Source organism: Python bivittatus, unplaced genomic scaffold, assembly GCF_059951505.1.
Source record: "Python bivittatus isolate LINGU-HERP-01145 unplaced genomic scaffold, Pbiv_v1 ctg000840_np1212, whole genome shotgun sequence".
Lineage (NCBI taxonomy): Eukaryota > Metazoa > Chordata > Lepidosauria > Squamata > Pythonidae > Python > Python bivittatus.
This window is the reverse complement of record NW_028277113.1, coordinates 37,358,027-37,378,171: the sequence shown is the minus strand read 5'-3', so window position 1 is coordinate 37,378,171 and position 20,145 is coordinate 37,358,027. Positions and strand designations below refer to the sequence as shown.

Genomic DNA, 20,145 nt, shown 5'->3' with positions numbered 1-20,145 from the left:
AGTTTTCTGTTTTTCAAAATCCAACACTTTTTGCTTCCAGCACCTGGACTTCTATGTTAGAAAGCTAGGTCCCTAATAATTTTGTACCTTCTAGCAAGTTTTAAGCGAACTAGAAACGGCATCAGACAAATTTGATAAGTCTAGCTGTACAAATCCAAAGGTTAGCTTTTTTTGGTCCAGATTGACTGATAACAGAACGAGAGAAAAGCTTTATTTGTTCTTTTGGCGTGCTGCTACAAATACAGAGTTCTGCCAACCACCCTAACTAGCTATAATGTACAGTAATTACAAGCTTTTTTTTTTGGTTAATCATAGTTAAGAAAGGACCTCTTCCACCCTGTTAAAGACAAGACTAAACTCTCAATCTACCAAAGTACGCAGCAAAAATATCATTTACAGAAAGAGGTCAGCCAAGATTTCAACTAAAAATTGCTTCAGTACTTGAGTTCGAAACTTTTTCATTCTGCCCCTCGTGATCGAAAAGGGTAAGAGTGACTCACTCCCCCAGGGCAGAATGGACTGAACCAACGCGGAGAAGAGCGGGGAACAGACATTGGTTCTACCGTGAACACCTCCCCCCTCCTTCTGCCAAGCTGTAACATTTGTTGTAGCACTAGAGCTCGGAGAAAGTCGGGTAGTAGGAATGTACTATTATCGTAGGGGGTAGCGCACTCATTGTAATTTTCTCATAAATACTTTGGATCATAAAAATATACTTTCATTTAAAAAAAGACAACGATCTGTCAAAGCGTTGAGTAAAACATCACGCTGCCCGGTTCCACTTGATGTAAATAGCAGGCCCTCCCACCCCCCGCTTTTTAAGGCAGGAAATGGCTCGACCCAACGGGTAACTGCTTCCTCCTTCAAGTCGCCCGTCTTTTCTAGAGATTTTCTTGACTGCCGCTGCGTGAGAGGCCGGAGGGGCGTCGAGGAGGGAGTCGCGGTGCGCGCTGAGGCGTCTTCAGGCGGGGCCCAAGATGTCGGTGGCGTTCGCAGCCCCCAGGCAGCGGGGCAAAGGCGAGATAACGCCGGCTGCCATCCAGAAGGTGGGGTGTAGGGCCTAGCCCGGGGAGGCCGGCTGCTTCGCGTCCCTTTCCCCGTGTAGAAGGGGGTGGGGGAGCGAGGGGGTCGGGATTCTGCCTCGTCTCTCCCCGCGTGTGAGCTGGAGATGGGTCGAGCCTGGCGCTCGTGACCTGGTAGCGATGCTGGACGCAATCTTCATTTTGATGCCACGCTTCTTTTTTCTCTCCTTGCTTTCGCCTACCTGGCGTTTCGAGGCTTTGAGGTCTCGACTGTGGGACGAAGTGTATTGAAAACATGGGAATTTGCTCCTCTGCGGCTGTGTTTGCGTGACACACTAGATTAGTCACGTTGTGGCCTAACCTGTTGTGCGATCCCAGCTTGTGTAGTAAGCTTGCAGTTCAAACTCAGAATGAGGTTGTATAAACCATGGTTTAATGACCCGGGGAAAGATGTGTTCTGCGAGCACAGCAAATAGATAGGGATGGAATTCAGTTGTAAATTCGGGTAGCCTGGACCAACTCCATATCCCTTAAAGCAAGGGAGTGACTGTGACTCCTGTAAGGGGCCTGTGGAGGATAGTGATGTGGATAGGGAGGATAGCCACCTTGGGAGCTCTTATTGATTTTATATGGATAGTTATGGCAGTAATAATACAGCTTGTTTTGGTCTTGCTACCATAGGAATGGTCAGGGAGTAGTCCATATAACTCTGCTACCTAGTTGAAAAAAAACAGGGATAGAGTAGGTCAATCTTCTCAATGTCTTCTAGTTGTATTGCATTTCAGCAGTTCTTGATAGCTGGGTGGATAATGGAAGTTCCCATACAACCTTGGTGGATACCAAGTTTGTGGAAGACTGATATAAGGTATCAAAAAAAGATTCTAGTGAGACATAGACTGCGTTCACACAGAATGCTAAACCACATTATTGCATGTTTGTAATTTAATTCATTTTCTGAATTCAGTGGTTGTGATCCATAAAGCATGAATTATAGTTTATTGTGTTGAGAATTAACTAGTTGTAGTTTACTCAGTAAACCAAGGTTGAGCAAGCCACAATTAGTGTGCTTTGTGAACATAGCCACACACCTAAAAGAAAAAAGCTTAGTATAGAAGGAAATTAGTTAAATGAGATAGATCAAATGTAGTAGCAAAGGAACTCAGGTAATGTTTTGGACCATTGCTCAAGAAAGTGAGGACATTCTTGACATATATGACAGCATGTTAATGTTAACTTGCCAATTATTAGTGGAACAAATAATGAGAACAAGAACTAGCATATTAATTCATACACTTCACAATAAAGTATGGTGATTCTTTTTGGACTCCAAAGAACCTGCGAGGTAGCCAGTGCTTGTAAGAGTAGGATTTTAAGATCAACCAAGGTCACTTAGGTGCTGCCACCTGCTGAGGGAAAGTAATAAAGTAAGACTTAAATAAGTAAAGTAAGATTAATTTTGAAATTTTGGGGTTCGAGAGATGTACTACTTTCATCTGAGGATATATTCAAGTATTTTTGTTGCAACTTAAGCAAAATCCATAAAGTATCACTAACATAGGATCAGTATGCTTCATATAAAAAGATAGAGGATAGTGAACAGACAACAATGTATGTATTTTTGTTTCTCTTTGAATATTGTCTAGGACTAAAAAGATGTAGTTAAAATGTGAGTTAATGGTTTCTGCTAAGTGCTGTGGGAAATAGGTTAATAAAGAGATTTTATCCAGTTGTCCTTCTGTAATTTAGAATTGCTGTTGAAAAGTGTTTCTGTAGTTGTAGGACTGGAAAAACTGCTCTAGGAATCTGATTATTACAGCTGCTCATACTGTAGCCTTAAAGAAGAATGTAAAGTTCTTGTTGGTGCATGTTACAAACATAAAGGCTTAAGTCACTGGTACTGTTCAAGGCCTATAGTGGTTAAAAAAACTAAGTTAAAAAACATGAAGTCTTGGACCAGTCATTGGTCTCTGCTCAGACTACTTCCTTCCCTACCTATAATATTAGACTAATAATTTTAATCTAAGTTAATGAACTTTTAATTAAAATTAATGTGAAACATTTCAGAGCATTCAGAAATGAAATATTGATGCTATGTATTGATTTGATTTCCATTAAAAAGTAGCTTGTATTAACTAAGCAATTTTAATTCACTTGTGAATCTTGTAGCTTGCTTCCTTCCAAGGAAAATAAAAAGATGCTTTTAATAACTAAAGTAATATAATTTAGTAGATCTATTTAAAACAATTTGTTCTGTCTGTTGTAACTAATATCCCTTAGAAGAAATTTGGATTTTTCCTCCTGAAACCTAGCCATGAAATATAGTTGTTAGAATGACAGAAAACGGTCATTTATTTAAGAGTAGTGAATAAGAGTAATATAAAATCATTGTTTTCAAATGTTGACCATGTTTAAGTGAAGTTTTTTTCTACAGTACTCTAATTTTGTAAGACTGACTCATCCAGTTTTGATATTCTTAATTCTTCTTCCCAAAGCTAAAATATCTACTTTGAAGGAAACTTTGTTGCTTTCTATACAAAGTGATTGATGTAGGTGTGTGTGAGTCTATAGTATAATAGAACAGTTTTCATTGTTAAATCTAGAAATCTGTTGCTTGCTTTTTTTGTTCCTTTCTTTAAACTAGGAAAAAAAGTAACAAACTGTAGCCCTATTAATAAGTTGGAGAGATAACTTATAACTCAGGCAGCCTTTTTTTTGGTGTAGACTTTTTATTGTTATTGTTGACTGCACACTCAGCCAGAAGTTTACACTGGATTTGGCATTTTTATTCACCTATTATTATATTATGTATTAAACTTGTATGCCGCCTGACTCCCAGTGACTCTGGGTGGACTCTTATGCAACTAAGAGGTCTCATTTTACATTTTCCTGCCACAGAAGATCATGCAGGACTGCAGGGAGAAGTGTAGAGGCTACAACAAGAGAACAGGGCAAGAGCCTTGCTATTGCTCTCTTATCATTCTGATCACTTGGGTTTGTGGTAAAAACTAATACTGTAAAGCTGAACTCAAGATTTCTGAAGATAGTTGTTAAGTGTAGCTCTTATTGGAATGGGACAAATGATAAATTATAACTTCAGTTTGGCTAGCAATCTTGTTGTAAGTAACTATAGGGAAGGGATCAGTCTTTTGCAAAACTTTCAGAAATGCATGGCTTAAGTACAGCTGTTAAAAAAACACATTTTGGCAAAATAAAGTTACTAGTTGTTTTTTTTAGCCTCATCTTGAGCATCCTTATTTAAGGTAAAATACTCAGACAGGTTAGAGCTCAGTCAACACTAGAATATCTCATGCTAAAAATCTGTTCTGTTGTTTCAGATGTTGGATGAAAATAATCACCTTATTCAGTGTATAATGGACTACCAGAATAAAGGCAAAACTTCGGAATGCTCTCAGTAAGTTAATGTTGATTTCAGTAGTTCTTTAGAGAAGCTGCCATAAGTGGACACAGCCATAAACTGGGCATAATGGCAGTTGTGATCCAGTATACTTGGCAGGGATCAATTTGGGAAGTATAAAGTCAAATCACTTTGAATCAGCCTGAACTCCTAGTGACTATATGAATATGTCCACACTGTTTTCATAGCAACAGAACAGAAGTAGTTTGCCATTGTTTTCAATGAGTACTTTTTAAAATTTTCCCGGTCTAGTGTACATCACAGAAATCTCGTCCAAGTCCTAGAATGCTTGGGAGAGCAGGTCTTTCTGTGCACAAGAAAGGTTGAACAAACTACTGCTTAGCAGGTATTTGGAGAAATCTGAATCCGTTTCTGAATACACAGTATTAGTATTAACTAAACTGTTGGCAATAATATATTTGAGACAATTTGTCACTGAATTGGTTTTGTAACATAGAGGTATGAAGAATTATTCGATAAGCAAATTAAAAGCGTTCCTCTATAAGCTTAGAGGAAGGCAGAATAGGCTTTAGGTGAGTGTTCTAAAAGGGATACAAATGAAAAGGCTCTGTCATTTTCTTTCTCCAGTCTGGTTTTCCTAATGGTAACATACTTCCAAGTAGTGTGAATTCCAACTCTCAGAATTGTTATCAATGTCCATGAACTTGGGATTTTGGGGATTGAAGTTGACACATTGGGAAGAAGCCCAGATTGGGAAAAAGCTAGCCAATAGGACCTCGCTGTTCAGAATCAACATAACACTAAGTCAAAATGTCATTTGTTTCTGGCTTGCATGGGTAAACCCAATCATTGTGGTTTGCAAGCCATGGCTTAATGTATGCATGAATCTAGCCACTGTGATATACCCAGTCTCCTCCTTCCCAACTGTTAAATTATGACTTTAACATGGCTATATTTGTCAACATACCCTCTCAGTCTTCTGTACAAGAAGGCAAAATACAGAAGATTTTTATGTACAGTAATTGACCTAAAGGCTGTTAGTGAGTGATTTAAATGTGAAAGATAGCACTTTGAAATAAACCCTACCATTAATTAGTAGCAAAAATATTCTGTTACCTTGCAAATTATTTTATTGACAGTAGATTCTTAAATTATTATTTTATCATTTGTGTACTTTTTTTCCAATTATACAGTTGAAAATTATAGAAGTATACAATAATTATAACCTACATATTGGTGGAAAGTGGTGAAATGGGAATTTTTGACTTCAATTTTTTTTTAAATCTTTTGTTTAAAATTAGGTATCAGCAATTGTTGCATACAAATTTGGTCTACCTAGCCACAATAGCAGACTCCAATCAAAACATGCAGTCTATATTGCCACCAGTAAGTACCATGCCAAAACAATTGCATTCTCTGAAAAACAAAGATATATTGAACAAAAACGTGCTGTAATACATATAGTTATGGTTTAGTCTGTATAACTCTGTGAGTGTTGTATTTCATGACTATAACTTTTTATAATATAGAATTATAAAATCGCGTATACTTAGACATATATTTTTGAGTATTATCTGCATTTTTTATTAGGTGAGTCCTTGTAATTTTTCATTTGGAATTTTTCAGTTCTAGGTTATCTCTTGAGCATTCAAGTAGATCTTATCCAATTGTTTTATGAATTCAATCACATCTTTTGTTTTTATTAAAATATTTTGAAGGTCACAGCTTAAAATATTTAGTTCATTAGCAAATGTTTGTAAATTCAAACATTTTGAATGTTTGGAATGACTTAATTATTACTTTCTATGAGAAACAATTTATGTGAAAATATGTGAACATTACTTTAATAAAATGTACTGAGATACAGCCAGAGGTATGCAGACCTATATTTCAGTGTAGAGAAATTTTGCATCTTGTGTTAGAAAAGCAGAATTACAGAGGGTGTCACTCTGGTTATTCAAGGAATTATAAATTGTAATGCAATGTTTCCACCCAATTTGTATGAAAGCTATCCTTTTTTCACAGCATTAAATCTGGATAGATTTCTACATCAGCATGCTTAGATTATTATAGCAATCAGAAGGGCTATGATCACGATCACATAAAAAGACTAGAGTCTTTTCTGTCAGGTCCATTTCAGACCGTAAGAATCAGGGCTTTGCAGTTTAAAGATCTGATTACCATTTAAGGCTGCTTTAGAGCAGGGATGAATGAATTCATTTGTCTTACAGAGTTTTTCCATTTTTGTCTTGGGGCAGTTGCAGTGTGCTGTGGTTTTGAAGGACATTGTTATCAGTTCATTGCTATGGTCTGATGACTCTGGTTGCTGTTTGACTAGCTGATGTCACTCCACTTAATGGGGAAAGAGAGCCTATTAGATTGACCTGCCCCAATTGTGTTTCAGAGGAAGCTTGGGGCTTTCCCTGAGGATCCGGTGGGGTCAGATATCATCAATATGCTGATGATACATCTTGACCCTGAAGAGACCAAATTGTGATGGACTGGAATGGAGGAAGGGGGACGAAAACGGCGCTCTCGTCTCCAGAGCAATGCTCTGGAGATAAGCAGAAGAAACTGGCGCATCCCTAAACATTCCAGAAGATAGAGAATAGCTGTGCCTGGGAACTAGTGGTCAGTCTGAGAAGATTGATGTCAGGCCTAGCCCAAAGAACTCCTGGAGACCATGCAGGTTCAATCAGCAAGGTTTATTAGCCAGCGCCTGTTTACAGAAATCTTCTCAGACTGACCACTAGTTCCCAGGCACAGCTATTCCCTATCTTCTGGAATGTTTAGGGACGCGCCAGTTTCCTCCGCTTATCTCCAGAGTGTTGCTCTGGAGACGAGAGCGCCGTTTTCACCCCCCCTTCCTCCATTCCAGTCCATCACACAAATGATGCTGTCAAAGTTATGACTTAGTGCCTGGAGGACTCGGGCTCAATCCTGACAAGACCAAATGGCTTTGTTTGTTAGATCACCTGTTCCAGAAACCTTCTATCTTTAGTCTTTAATGGGTTGCACTTCCCCATGTGAGCCTAATGCACACTCTTGAGGTCCTCTTGGACCCACAGCTGCTGTTCAAAGAGCAGGTGGCAGCTGTAGCCAAGAAGGCCTTTGTGCAGGTTCACCTTTTACCAGTTGTGCCTGTTCCTGGACTGAGAGACCCTTCAGTCAGTTACTCATGCCTTGGTCACCTCTTGATGGACTACTGTAATCCACTCTACATGCATTGCCCTTGAAGACCAGTCAAGCTACAGCCAGTCCAGAATGTAGCTGCATTGGTTGCATTTGGCTTCTGGGTGCAATTCAAAGTGTCATCTTGCAGAACCTAGGAAGTGTGGCTTCTTGGTGATGGTTCCTACCCTGTAGAACAATATGCTCCCAAAGATTTATATTACTCCCACTGTTTTGACTTTTCACAAAGTGCTAAAGAGTTCTCCCAGGTCTTATGTTAGGATGGTGGTCGGGCCCCTTTGTGGGTTTGTTTTGTTTTTTGCTCTTTGGTCTGTGTTGTTCTGTCTTCTGGTTAGTTGTCTTCTTTTGCTTGATATACTTGTTTGTTTGTTTGTTTATTTTGTAAGCTGCTTAGAGTCACTGTGACAGAGCAGCTATAAAACAGGCTGTTATAAATTTTATGTCCTCACAAAGTGAGGGAAAGATGGAGCCATGAGAGAATCCCTAGGAAATATTTAGAGCTGATTGACATCACTGCTTTTTACAATCTTCTTACAAGTTTCTAGTAGGATAGTCTTTCTTCAGTTCCACTCTGTTCCCCACACTACATCTGATGGGCTGCCATGAGGCACACCAAGTACAAAATTGAGAAAATGTATATTTCAAGATTTGAGATATGAAAATATCACCCAGAGATTTGTTTGTCTGAGATCTAGCTAGAATAATAGAGTAGTTACTAGTTCTGCCAGAAAATTGAATTGTTTGGGGCCTAGGGCTTAGGCAGGCATGCATGTCTCAAGTGAAAACTAAACCCTGTTATGCTTCTGTTGATGACATGATACAGAACAAGTTCTAATATAGGTTTAGAACTGGGTCCGAAATGACCAAGTTATTTTTCAAGTATAGGGAAAATTGGTTGTTTCAGAGCCCAGTTATAATTCTGACTAGTTTTACATAACTAGAGGATGAAATATAAATACTTCCCAACAATAATTGAAGAATTAGAGAATAGTCGAGCAAGGAATAAAAGAAATTATTTGTTAGGATTGGGACTATTTTTTTTTTTAAAAAACTCTAATTACAAACATTGATTACATCTTTCTGTATATTTTTCCTATATTTTAATTTTTGTGGAAAACATTCAGTCTTACAATTTTGGGATCCCTATTTTCTTATTTATATGGTTTTCAAATAGAGTTGTCCTATTGATGGAAGGCAGGATGATATAAAACAGCATTTTTCAAAGTTCTTCTGGTCTTGTTCAGCAGGGTAAAAGGGAAAGAAAAGCAATATTGTGGATCTGGTCCATCCATGACATATTCCTAGTCACCACTCTTTTTGCTTCTACCAACTTTAGTGCAGCAAGGTATTCAGATTTCTGGAAAGTAAAAGGAGGGCACCAAGGGCAAATACTTTCTTCTCAGAACAAAAGAAGTCACCTTTCCAAGAACCACTAAGATGTTTTCCCAAGGATTATGTGCCATCAAGTCATGTCAACTCCTGTCAACCACATACTGTTCTCCATGACAGTGTGTCCCTAACCTGGTCTTTCAGATCTTCCAACAGTGCATTTAGTGCCGCTGTAACTGTGTCCGTCCACCTTGATGCTTGTTTGTCGTCTTCTCTTTCCTTCCACCTTTCCCAGCATTAGACTTTTCTTCAGAGAGCTAGGTCTTTGCATAATGTGTCTAAAGTAGGATAATTTGAGCCTGGTCTTTTGTGCCTTTAGTGAGAACACTGGGTTAATTTGTTTAATGATCCATTTCTTTGTTCTTTCTGTCCAAAATATTCTCAGGAATCTACTCCAATGCCAAAATTCTAAAGCGTCAATATTCTTCATATCTTGTTTCTTAAGAGTCCAGCTTTCACTTCCATAGAGTATCACAGTGAATGCTATGGCTTGTATGATTTTGATCTTTGTAGGTATAGACACATAATGGCATTTGAAATCTTTTCTTTTTTAAAAAAATTTTATTAAGAATTTTAATTACAATACAGGTAGTCCCTGGGTTAAGAATGCCCGGTTTAAGGACAATACATAGTTAAGAACGAAGCCTATTGTAGCAAAATTCGAGTTAAATAGACATTAGTTCAAGTTCATTACACAATATACTTATACAGTATTATACAATAATACTGTTCCGGCTTACATACAAATTCGACTTAAGGACAGATCTTAGTAACGGAACTAGTTCTTAAACTGGGGACTACTAGACTACTACTAAACTGTAGTAAAAACTAATTCAAACTAAACTTAGAGAAAGAGAATAGGAAAAGAAAAAAGAAAAAGTGTAAGAAAAAAAAAGAAAGAATATAATAAAGAAAAAGAAAAATATATAAAGAAGTGACTTCCAACCTTCATCACAACAGGTATAAACAAATTTAGTAACTCTTCACCCCCATAAGATTACAAACAGGTATCTCTTCATCCCATATCCCATCCCTTATCTATAAGCAAATCCATAAAACATCAAGTTTTCAATCCTGGTGTCAGTAAAAAGTCCATAAAGGGTTGCCAGAACTTTGCAAAAAAAGAATGTCTTATTGTAATCTCAGTCAAATAAACCGATTTTATATTTCATTTATTTATTTTATTTATCAAATTTGTCATTGGCCATCTTGTGAAACGACTCTGAGCAGTTTAGAAAAAGATAAAAATTCATTAAAATAGAACATAAAAACAATCCAAAAAATAAATAGGTTCCAAGAAGATGGAAAATTGGCAAGTAATTCCAGGGAGCATCATCAGGGGGCTAACCACCCGCAGGGACAGGTAGAGCCCATATCACCCCATGCACATTGACAGAGCCAGGTCTTTAAACCTTTCCAGAAGGCCGGGAGGGTAGGGGTATTCACCACACCTGGGGGGAGAATATTCCAAAGGTGAGAGCAATGCTAGAGAACACTCTCTTCCTGGGCCCAATCAACATTCCCTTGCTGATGGGATCTGCAACATGCCCTCTCTGCCTGACCAGGTGGGACAGGTTGATGTAATGGGGATGAGACGGTCCTTCAGGTAACCTGGACCCATGCCATGTAGGGCTTTAAAGGTGATAACCAATACTTTGAATTGGGCCTGGAAGAAGACTGGGACCCAACACAGCTCGTGCAGTAAAGGTGTTATATGTGCCATTCTTGGGGCACTCAAAATTATCTGCGTGTCCGCATTTTGAACCAGCTGTAGCTTCCGAATGCTCTTCAAGGGTAGCCCCATGTAGAACACATTGCAATAGTCTAATCGAGAGATGACTATGATGTGAGTGACTGACCGGAGAGCCTCCTGATCCAAGAAGGGATGTAACTGGTGCACCACCTGAAGGTGGGCAAAGGCCCTCCTGGCCACAACTGCCACCAGTACTTGTGAGTCCAGGAGGACCCCCAGATTACACACCGGCTCTGTTTGGGGCAGTGCAACCCCATCCAAACCAAAGATGGTAAGTTCTCAGATACAGGGGGGCCTCCAGTCCACAGCCGCTCTGTCTTACCAGGGTTCAGCCCCATGAAGCCCCATCCAGACCCCCACAGCCTCCAGGCACCATGAAAGGTTACGGCATCACTCACCTCACCCGGGATGGAGATGTATAACTGGGTATCATCTGCATATTGATGATACCTCATCCCATGGTGGCGGATGATCTCACCCAGTGGTTTCATGTAGATGTTAAAAAGGAGTGGAGAGAGTACTGAACCCTGCAGCACCCCACAATGAAGGGGCCGTAGGCTGGATCTCTCACTCCCAATCAACACCGATTAGGATTGACCTTGGAGGAAGGAAGAGAACAGCACAAAACTCTGCCGCCTGCTCCCAACTCCCCAAGTCGACCCAAAAAGATACCGTTGATGGTATCGAAAGCCACTGAGAGGTCAAGAAGAGCAAAGATGGATGCATCCATCCTCCCCCTGCTCCCATCTCCATCCTGCTCCCATCAGAGATCATCCATGAGTGCGACCAATGCTGTTTCCATCCCAATTCCAGGCCTGAAACTTGACCGGAAGGGGTCCAGATAATCTGTTTCCTCCAAGATCCTCTGGAGCTGGAATGCCACCACCTTCTCAACCAGCATCCCTGGAAAGGGGATGTGAGAGACTGAGTGAAAATTGTCCAGTGGGGTCTAGTGATGGCTCCTTGAGGAGGGGAAGCACCAGTGCCTCTTTAAAGGCCGCTGGAAACACTCCCTCAAGGATGAATTCACCATCACCTGGACCCATCCATATGTCACCTCCCAAGTAGCCTTAACTGGCCAGGAGGGACATGGGTCTAGTTGGCAAGTGGTGGCATTGACTGGTTGGAGGACCCTGTCCACTTCCTTAGGTTCAACAGGATCAAACTGTTCTCAGATAACAGGGTAAGTCCGTACCCTGGGCATCTCTATAGACCATGCCACATGCTTGGTATCCAACTGGGACCAGATGCGAGTGATTTTATCCTCTAGATGCCCAGAAAATTCCTCTGCGCGCCCCTGTAAATGGGCAACTAGCCCCCCCTTTCCCAAAAGGGATTAGGTGATCTTAAACAGGGCCGTTGGGCAGCATTCTGAGGAAGCAATAAGAGCGGGAAAATGTAGACATTTCGTCATTCTTACCACCACAAGGTGGGCCTTAATCATGGCTCTAGCTTGTCTTTGGTGCTCTAGATGTCTATTAATCCTTTTCAAGACCCTCAGCTCCTCTGTGAACCATGGAGATTGTCAAGCTCAATGGGCTAGGAGAGGTCGCACGGGCACGATCTTGTCCAAGGCCTTGGCTGCTTTCCTATTCAAGGCAGCAGCCAAGGCCTCTGCTGGACCATGCAGCAAACCCTTGGGTATAACCCCCAGCTCCCTTTGGAACCCAGTTGGGTCCATCAATCACCCTGGGTGGACCAGTTAAATAGGTCCCACCTCCTTGTGGAGGGGGGTAGCATTGGAGAACCTCAGAGCCACCAGGGTGTGATCTGACCATGACAAGGGGTTTAGATATAATTGCTCCTTCAAATCACATTGCCACTGCTCTGACAAAACCAAGTCCAGTATGAGGCCACTGTCCTGAGTTGGGTCACGAATAATCTGGGGCAGGCCCATGGCCACCATGGTGGCCATGAACTCCCGAGCTGCCTCTGAGGCTCGCCGTAGGGATGGCAAGTTGAAGTCCCCCAAGACCATAAGTCTGGGGAACTCCACCACCAGCTCTGTGATGGCCTCCAGCAGCTCAGGCAGGGAAGTTGCTACGCAGCAGGGAGGCTGGTACAGCAACAACAATCCCAACTGTTCTCGCGATCCCCACTTCGGGAACAGGGTCTCACAACCGGCCACTTGTGGAGCGGCACCTTGAAGGCCAAAAGAGATTCCCAGATGACAACCACTACCCCTCCTCCCTTGCCTGGGATCTCAGCTGGTGCCAGACCGTGAACCCAACTGGGCACATTTCCGAAAGGGGCACCCACCCTTCAGGGCCCAGCCAGGTCTCGGTAATGCACACCAGGTCGGCCCTCTCCTCAGTAATCAAATCAGATATAGAGGGGCCTCGTTAACTGACCTGGTGTTAAACAGCAGCCGGAAGCCAGGGCCTCCGTGGGTCTGCTGTCCAGGGCCTGGCTCTGAGTCCAGAGGGCCAGAACACACCACTGGTAACAAACACCGAGGGCGAGTCTGCCCTTTCCCGAGAGCGGCCTGCCCTCTGACTCCCATCATAACATCCCCTCCCCATCACCACCTGAATGGTATAACCCATCCTAAGACTCCCAGGTGCTCCAGTTCCCTCAAATCCCCAGCTTCCCTAGTTAGGGGACCCTCCATCCAATCATACAACAGGCACCCAAGCAATCAATCAAGGGGGTGTGATGGGCTCCCAGGCACTTCACCTCCTGCTTTCAGTGCTGTAGGGGCCCTATCCCTCCCCCTTATCCACTACTCCCTCCACTGGCTCCCCTCACTAGTCGGAAGGGGGCACCCAATTCACCCCTCTACACTCTCCCCAGCTCTCACTTGGATGAGTATCCCTGCCACATTCACAGACTCATAGCCTCACCCACACACAGACACACCCTTGGGCTTCTCTCCCTGCCAACTTGTGTGGGGCAAGGAAAGATACAACCAACCCTGGGAATGGCTGGCACTTTGACAACACTCCCTGAGTTTATTAACACCTAATTAACATCAGCCTCTTGGAAGTATCATATAGGAAGTTTGTTTTTTTTTAGCATATTTTAATTAATTAATATTTATCCATTTTAATTAATGTTTATTCTGTTTTTACTGTAAACCTCCCAGAGTCACTCTGTAATGAGATGGGCGGTGACAAATTTGAAATATAAATAAATAAATAAATAATCCGCTGGAAGTACCCCAATGCTCTGACCAGTTCTCAAGTCCTTCGGGCCCCTTCAGCCCACAGTTGCTATACAGATGCCAATTGACCGGCCAATATCCTGGCCTCAGGCCTGTGCCGCCAAATCCCCTCCAATCTGCACTCAGACCACTACCGGTCCTATGGTGCCAATCTTCGGGCCCTCCAGGCATGTGGGATCAGGCACCCCTGACAACTGCAGGCTGGCTCCAAGTTCTCTGCCTGCAGCCCCTTCTCAGGCTTTTGCCAGTTGCCACCTGCTGCGCAGCACCATACCGTGCTGCTTGCCACTGGCATTGGAAATTGCCTTCCTGCAGCCCAGATCTCTCCTTGGGCTCTTGTCGCCCTTGCTGACCAGCTCGTCACTCGCCCTGCCTCCCAATGCAAGCACGCCAGGTTCCACTGGTCCCAGGGTTCCAAAGCACCCCCAAAAGCAATCTGGTTCTCAGTGGTCACCACCTGCTGTGCTGCGCCATGCTGCCTGACACAGCTGCAGAGCTCCACCCAGCCACAACAGCCTCCGCCAGGCAAAAGGCTCCAGGACACCCCAGAGCTGGTAATCCAGCAGTTCAGGTAAGCCAGCAGGGTGGAAATGGGGTATATAAGACCCATACCCCTGTTCGAAGTCTAGCAGGGTCTAGCAAGGTGGTTGGCGTTGGCTCCCAGTTGCCATCTTCCCCGTCCTGGGTTGCTATTCCTTCCCTTTACTTCTAACAGTCTTAATCTTTAATTCAGTCAAATATTGTCATAGGATTTGATTTCTCTTCAATTCTTCTTTATCCCATCATACAGATTTCTTCAAGCCTCTTTTGTAAATCCAAGAAGAAAACATTTTCCAGGACATTCTCTTGGTTTATCATATGTATTTCCCTTTTAATTTTTAAAACTTCAGCCGGTTTCATTTGTATACCCAGTAAGCCATCCTTTTCCAAATCATTCTCTTGGCCTGTCACTTGTAGTTCCACTTTTGGTACTTTCTCTGTCTTGTCAGATAAAATTTGTTCCACATCTGTCATTCCCTCATTAGCATCTTTTCGACATAGACTATCCATACAAGCAGGCATCATTACTGACAGTGTTGATATTGTAGTTACTAATTTCTGTCTCCATTCTTCAAAGATCTCCTTTAATGTTTCCGATGTTATAATGATGTTATAACATTTTGTGTCATTTTGTAAGTCCTGGTGTTAACTGACATCAAGAACAGGGTTTTCTTTTTCCTTCTGCTTAATCTTTAGTCCCCTCTAGTGTCCAGTTTGTAAAATCATAAAATAACTTTATTATGAAGTGCAATAGCCAAGATAGCTAAAATAAGTCTGTTTCCCACAAGAAGCTATTTTTTATAGTTAATTCCAAAATCTTATAGTAAAAGTCAATATTCCAAATTTATCTGGACCCTTAATACATTTATAACTTTCTTAGAACAAAATTTTATTTAGCTTTTTGCTTTGTTTATTTCAAGTTCTTTACGTTCTTAAGCTTATAATTAATTTTTCTTTTCAAAGTTGAAGATAAAACTCAACCCGATGACTTTTCAAACTTGTCATTCTGAAGGTCTCTAATAGCTTTAAGATGGTTATTAGGCAATTTCCGAAAGTGATTAGAAAGTGAAGCTCTAAGAAGCCAGTCAGAATTTTACATCTATTGGAGGGAGCCTCTTCTGCTTTTTAGAGAAGATGAAGGGCTTTTTCTCTCAACCAAAAAAAGATAGATTTATTTTTTCACTTGCATCTGAAAAACAATAAAAGAAGAAAAACAGGAAAACCAAAGAGCTGAAATAAAAGGGCAAGATAATGGGGTGGCATTTTTTCTTTTCTGCATGGGGAAATTCTCTTGCCCTTTTTAGTTCATTCAGAGAAAAGAAGAGTGCCAGGCAGAATAGCAAGGGGTTCTCCCAAAGGTTTGTGTGGGAGGGATGTGGAAATGGCAAGCAGCCAGATTCCATAATGAGGAGGATTAGAGGAGACCATTAGGAAAGCAGTGAGGTATCAAACAAATGGAGAAGGTACCAGTAGGTGGTTCTAACCATGAAGAAAAGCAAATTTTTTTGAGGAGCCCAGAAGTAGCTGTTTAGTGCTGATCTTTTCTCTGTGTTGATGTGGAATCTAACTAGAACAATTAATTTGAATTTAACTATCACTGCTGCTGCAGAGAGTGAAACCCAAGAAACATGGTGCTTAGCGGAAGTATTCCCACTAACTTCCAATTAAAACCTAAAGACCCTGCTCCCAAATTGCCTTGAGATTATAAAAAAGGAATGTATAAGGCTCCCCTCTTGATAGCCCAAAAGCTGTATCTCCTTCCTCAGGAGACCATCAAATTACTAGGAACATCCTCCAGAGACCTCTGTAGTAGCCCTCTTCATTAAGACAGCAGTACAAAGAGAGGGAACTGAGGTGCTCACAGACCCCACAGTATGTAGAGCCAATGCGGTGTTGAAATTAATAAACGAAGTAGGGATCTTGGGAATCAGACCCATAGCTGGTTTTTTCCATAGCTGAAAGCACATTTCATCAGTCTTTAAATGCCTAAAGGAGGTGATCAAGGTTGCAAACTGATCAATGACACAATTCTGGATGGGCTGCTGGAGTGGTTATGTGTCAAGCTTTGTGGTTTGAACGCTGGCAGGAAGTTCATCAGTCAGGAGCTAGCCTTGCAGTCAAACCTTTTGTGGAAAAGAAATTGTTTGGTGAGTCCATCAACTCTGCTAATGGAAAGCGGAAATAAAAAAGTTATTTCCCCTCAGCACTAAGAAAGAAAAGTAACATATCTTAAAAGACTTTCTGTCTCCATTCAGTCTAGAGTACATATCAAGCCCTTTTCATTTTGCAAACAGGCAAAATATATGCATGAGAATTCAAGATAGTACAAATATTTTAGCAAGTCTGGATGGAAGTCAAAATCCCAGGGAAAAGCAACACTGAATCATGATACTCTCTCCCAAATGAGGGGCTGGCTAAAGAGTTTTTGGCCCACCTAGGATTAGTCCTGAAGGGACAAGTGGGAACTAGAAATAATTCAGTATCAGAACAGTGATATTAGGACAGGTTTCTTCCACCACCCATTTCCAAGAATTTGGAAAAGCATAATAGGTTGATGAAAGGGATAGACTACCTTCAGGACATACAGGGAGTAGAAAAATCCTGACAAAAGAATAGTTCTTTGACTATTCTGTGTTCTTTTCTCAGTCCTAAGGAAGCATGGGAGTAAGAGCCATTCTGAACCTCCAACTACAGTTTTATCTGACACTGATCCTTCAGAGTGGAAAGTCTGAGATCCAAGACAGAGACATGATATTAAAAAATGATTTTTTAGTATCTGTAGACTTATCTGTGATGTACCTGCATATTCCCATCATATTGGTATACCAGTAGTTTTTAATATTTGTATATGTGAAGAAGCAGTTCTAATTCAGAGCACTTCCATTTGGTCTGGTTCAGCACCTAGAGCTTTCACAAAGATGATGGCAAGACTGGTGGGATACAGCTATGCCTTTTAAAACAATCTGCTTATCAGAACCCTCTCAAAGAAAAAGAACAGAGGAGCATCAACCAGACCCTACAGTTCATAATTATTTTGGAAAAGAGTTTACTAACACCTTCAAGTAAATCTTGCACCTGGTGCTCATTGACACATAGGAAAAGAAGCTTTTCCCATTAGAAGAGCAGAGCATAATGCTCCAGAATGCATTAAGAGAGGTTCTGATAGCCAAGGTGCAACTTCTTGTAGCTCTAGCAAGGCTGCATGGAATGATTATTGAAACATATATTGCTGTATTCTAGGCCTGCTTCCATTCCAGACCACTTCAGTGGATCTTCATGCCATTTTAGGACCAGATCACCAATTGGGCATGTTTAAGCCTAGGGATTCTAGACAGGGTGACTAAGTCCCCACATTAATGGTCAGCAGTCTGCCAAGGGGAATGCTGCTCAGGGAGCCAGTCAGAGGCCAAGCCTTCCATACAAGTTGGCACTGCCCATTAGCTAGAACTGAGAGGAGTACGCTTGGCGTTAAGTGCACCTGGGAAAGGGGGGAGGGTCATTTCTTAATAGGGACAAACAATGTCACCGTAAAGGCTTATATCAGCTACTAGGAAAATGCTAAATTGGAGGACCTCCAGAGAGAGGTGTCATGTATGATCAGTTGTTTGGAGATATATCTGGCCTCCCTGGTTGAGCTAATAAAGCCTATCATAGTGACAGTGGTCACTGCACTCCCAGATTTTCCCCAAAATTTCAGGATAGAGGACCCTGCTAATATCATAGTATACTCTGTTAGAGCCTCTGTGGCTCTGACAGCAGGGATTCTATCAGAAGACATCTGCAGGGTGGCAGTTTAGTGAAGGTTGCTGCCTTTAGGAAATATTGCAAGATATATTTGCTTAGTGGAGGCAGCGTTTAGGTGTTCTGTACTGTAGAGAATACTGCACCCTATCACCCCTCCCCATCCCAGGATATTGCTATTATGTATTCCTTTTCTGTCAATTCCATTTTCAGTGACCAGGAATGATACTTGGATTTACCATAAGGTACCATTTTGGTCAACAGAAGATGGACTTAACCGTCAAAGGACTATAATAATAGTAGTAATAATGATAAGGATTGCATTTTTTTCTGGTTGTTCTTATTGTGCCATGTGGTCTCAAGTAGTTACTTGAAAATGCTTATCTGTAAAGTGCTTTTTTTTTTTTTTCAATGAATAAAGATGTTGATAGGTTTGTTCTTAGCTGAATAAAATACAGATGATTGGAGGGGTTCATCTCTCCAGATGTAGAAGTCTAAGCCTTGCCTTCTTACTAGAAGAGGTGAAATTAACCCTTTCCTTTAGGTCCATCTTCCAGTGACCAGAATGATATCTCACGGTAAGTGCCATTTTTCAGATTATCGTCAAAAAAGTGTGGGGATGTTTGTTCTGCAGTGGTAGGATCTGGGTTCTTTGGAAGAGTGATGAGTGGGACTTAACCATTAGTAAGGTTTGCCAAAGAAAGGCTGAAAGCTATTATACTATATAATATTCAAGTGTAAACATAATATTTTTAACACTAAAAACTGGTAATTGCTTACTTCTACTCAGTATCTAGAGTAAGTTTCACTTACATCTTTTCCCTGTAAGAACAAGTTTAATGCTTATACTTCTAAAACCTCAATTCTGACTTAATTCTTTTTGTAAAATAGGCAGTTATTTCAAGTCTGACACTCATAAACATGTTCAATTTCTGATGAATAAAACTTTAACCTTTTGCAATACTTTGGTATTAAATAGATCAAGATGAATTTTGATTAAACAGTAATATATAATGTGTATCAAAGGGAGAAGAGAACTATTCCGTCTAAGGTTTAGACTTCTTTTTGTTGTAATTGTTTTGGGAAAATATAGCAGTAAATTTTGTAATGGTATCAGTCTTCTATCTCTAGTGGTGTCTTTTCAATTATAGCAGTTTATTCATGTGGTAAATCCTCTTTTTATAATCCTAAAAAAAGATGATAATTCTAGATCAGTTATTGAGAACTTATAGGGTAGTATGAATATGACATATTGCTTTGCCATTTACAAATATATCATCTCAGAAACCATCCTCTCTCTTTTATTTGTTTAACAACTTTTTATATATGCTTCTTGACTATAAGAGTCTTTCCTCTGAGAAGGGAGATATATTTATGGAATGTTGGATTGGGCTTTGGAGGTTTTTATCACCAGGTGAAGTTGTTAACCAAATCTTTAATCCCTAAAAATTATCTCTTTATTGCTATATATTAAACTCTCCTAGAGTAGAATCTACCACATCTGACCTTTTGTATTTGATAGTAAGCTTTCAGGGTTAATCAACTTTTCTCTTGTTACTTCCTTAACATTATACCAAGGAAGGCTATTACTGGGGCTCTGTTGTTGGAGCTAAAACAACTGATAACAGTGAGATTCTAATAAAACAGGTGCTGACTAGAAGTATTCTTTTATATGTGTGCTTTAATGGCACAGGACCTGGCTATCCAAGGGACCATCTGTCTCTCATAATTTTGGTCTATCCTGTACAAATGGACAGAGTTGGCATGCAGTAGTGTCATCTGATGGGAGCCAGGAAGTGGTGGTCTTTGTCACAGCACCTGCCCTCTGAACAGCTCCCCCCCAAGAAGATTCATATAGCCCCTAACCTGCTCTTATTCAAACAGTCTTTAAGAACATGGCTTTTCCCTCAGACCTTGGGCTAGGGTAGGTGAATGTGTATGCTAAGTAGTATGCTTATTGTTCTGTCCA

The 20,145-nt window shown here is 41.0% G+C and overlaps 1 protein-coding gene across 4 annotated transcripts in view; it reads left to right on the top strand.

Annotated features, from left to right (window-relative positions):
* The first annotated feature begins 766 nt into the window (after positions 1-766).
* SS18 (SS18 subunit of BAF chromatin remodeling complex) overlaps positions 767-20,145 on the top strand; it is a 40,661-nt gene continuing 21,282 nt past the window's right edge. The window contains exons 1-3 of one of the 4 annotated variants that reach the window (XM_025177712.2): positions 767-1,046; positions 4,358-4,434; positions 5,700-5,784. In XM_025177712.2, the coding sequence (XP_025033480.1) occupies positions 978-1,046; positions 4,358-4,434; positions 5,700-5,784 (231 nt within the window). In that variant the 5' untranslated portion in view covers positions 767-977. The remainder of the gene's footprint in view (positions 1,047-4,357; positions 4,435-5,699; positions 5,785-20,145) is intronic. The other 3 variants (XM_025177710.2, XM_025177711.2, XM_007422472.4) reach the window with 3 other exon arrangements.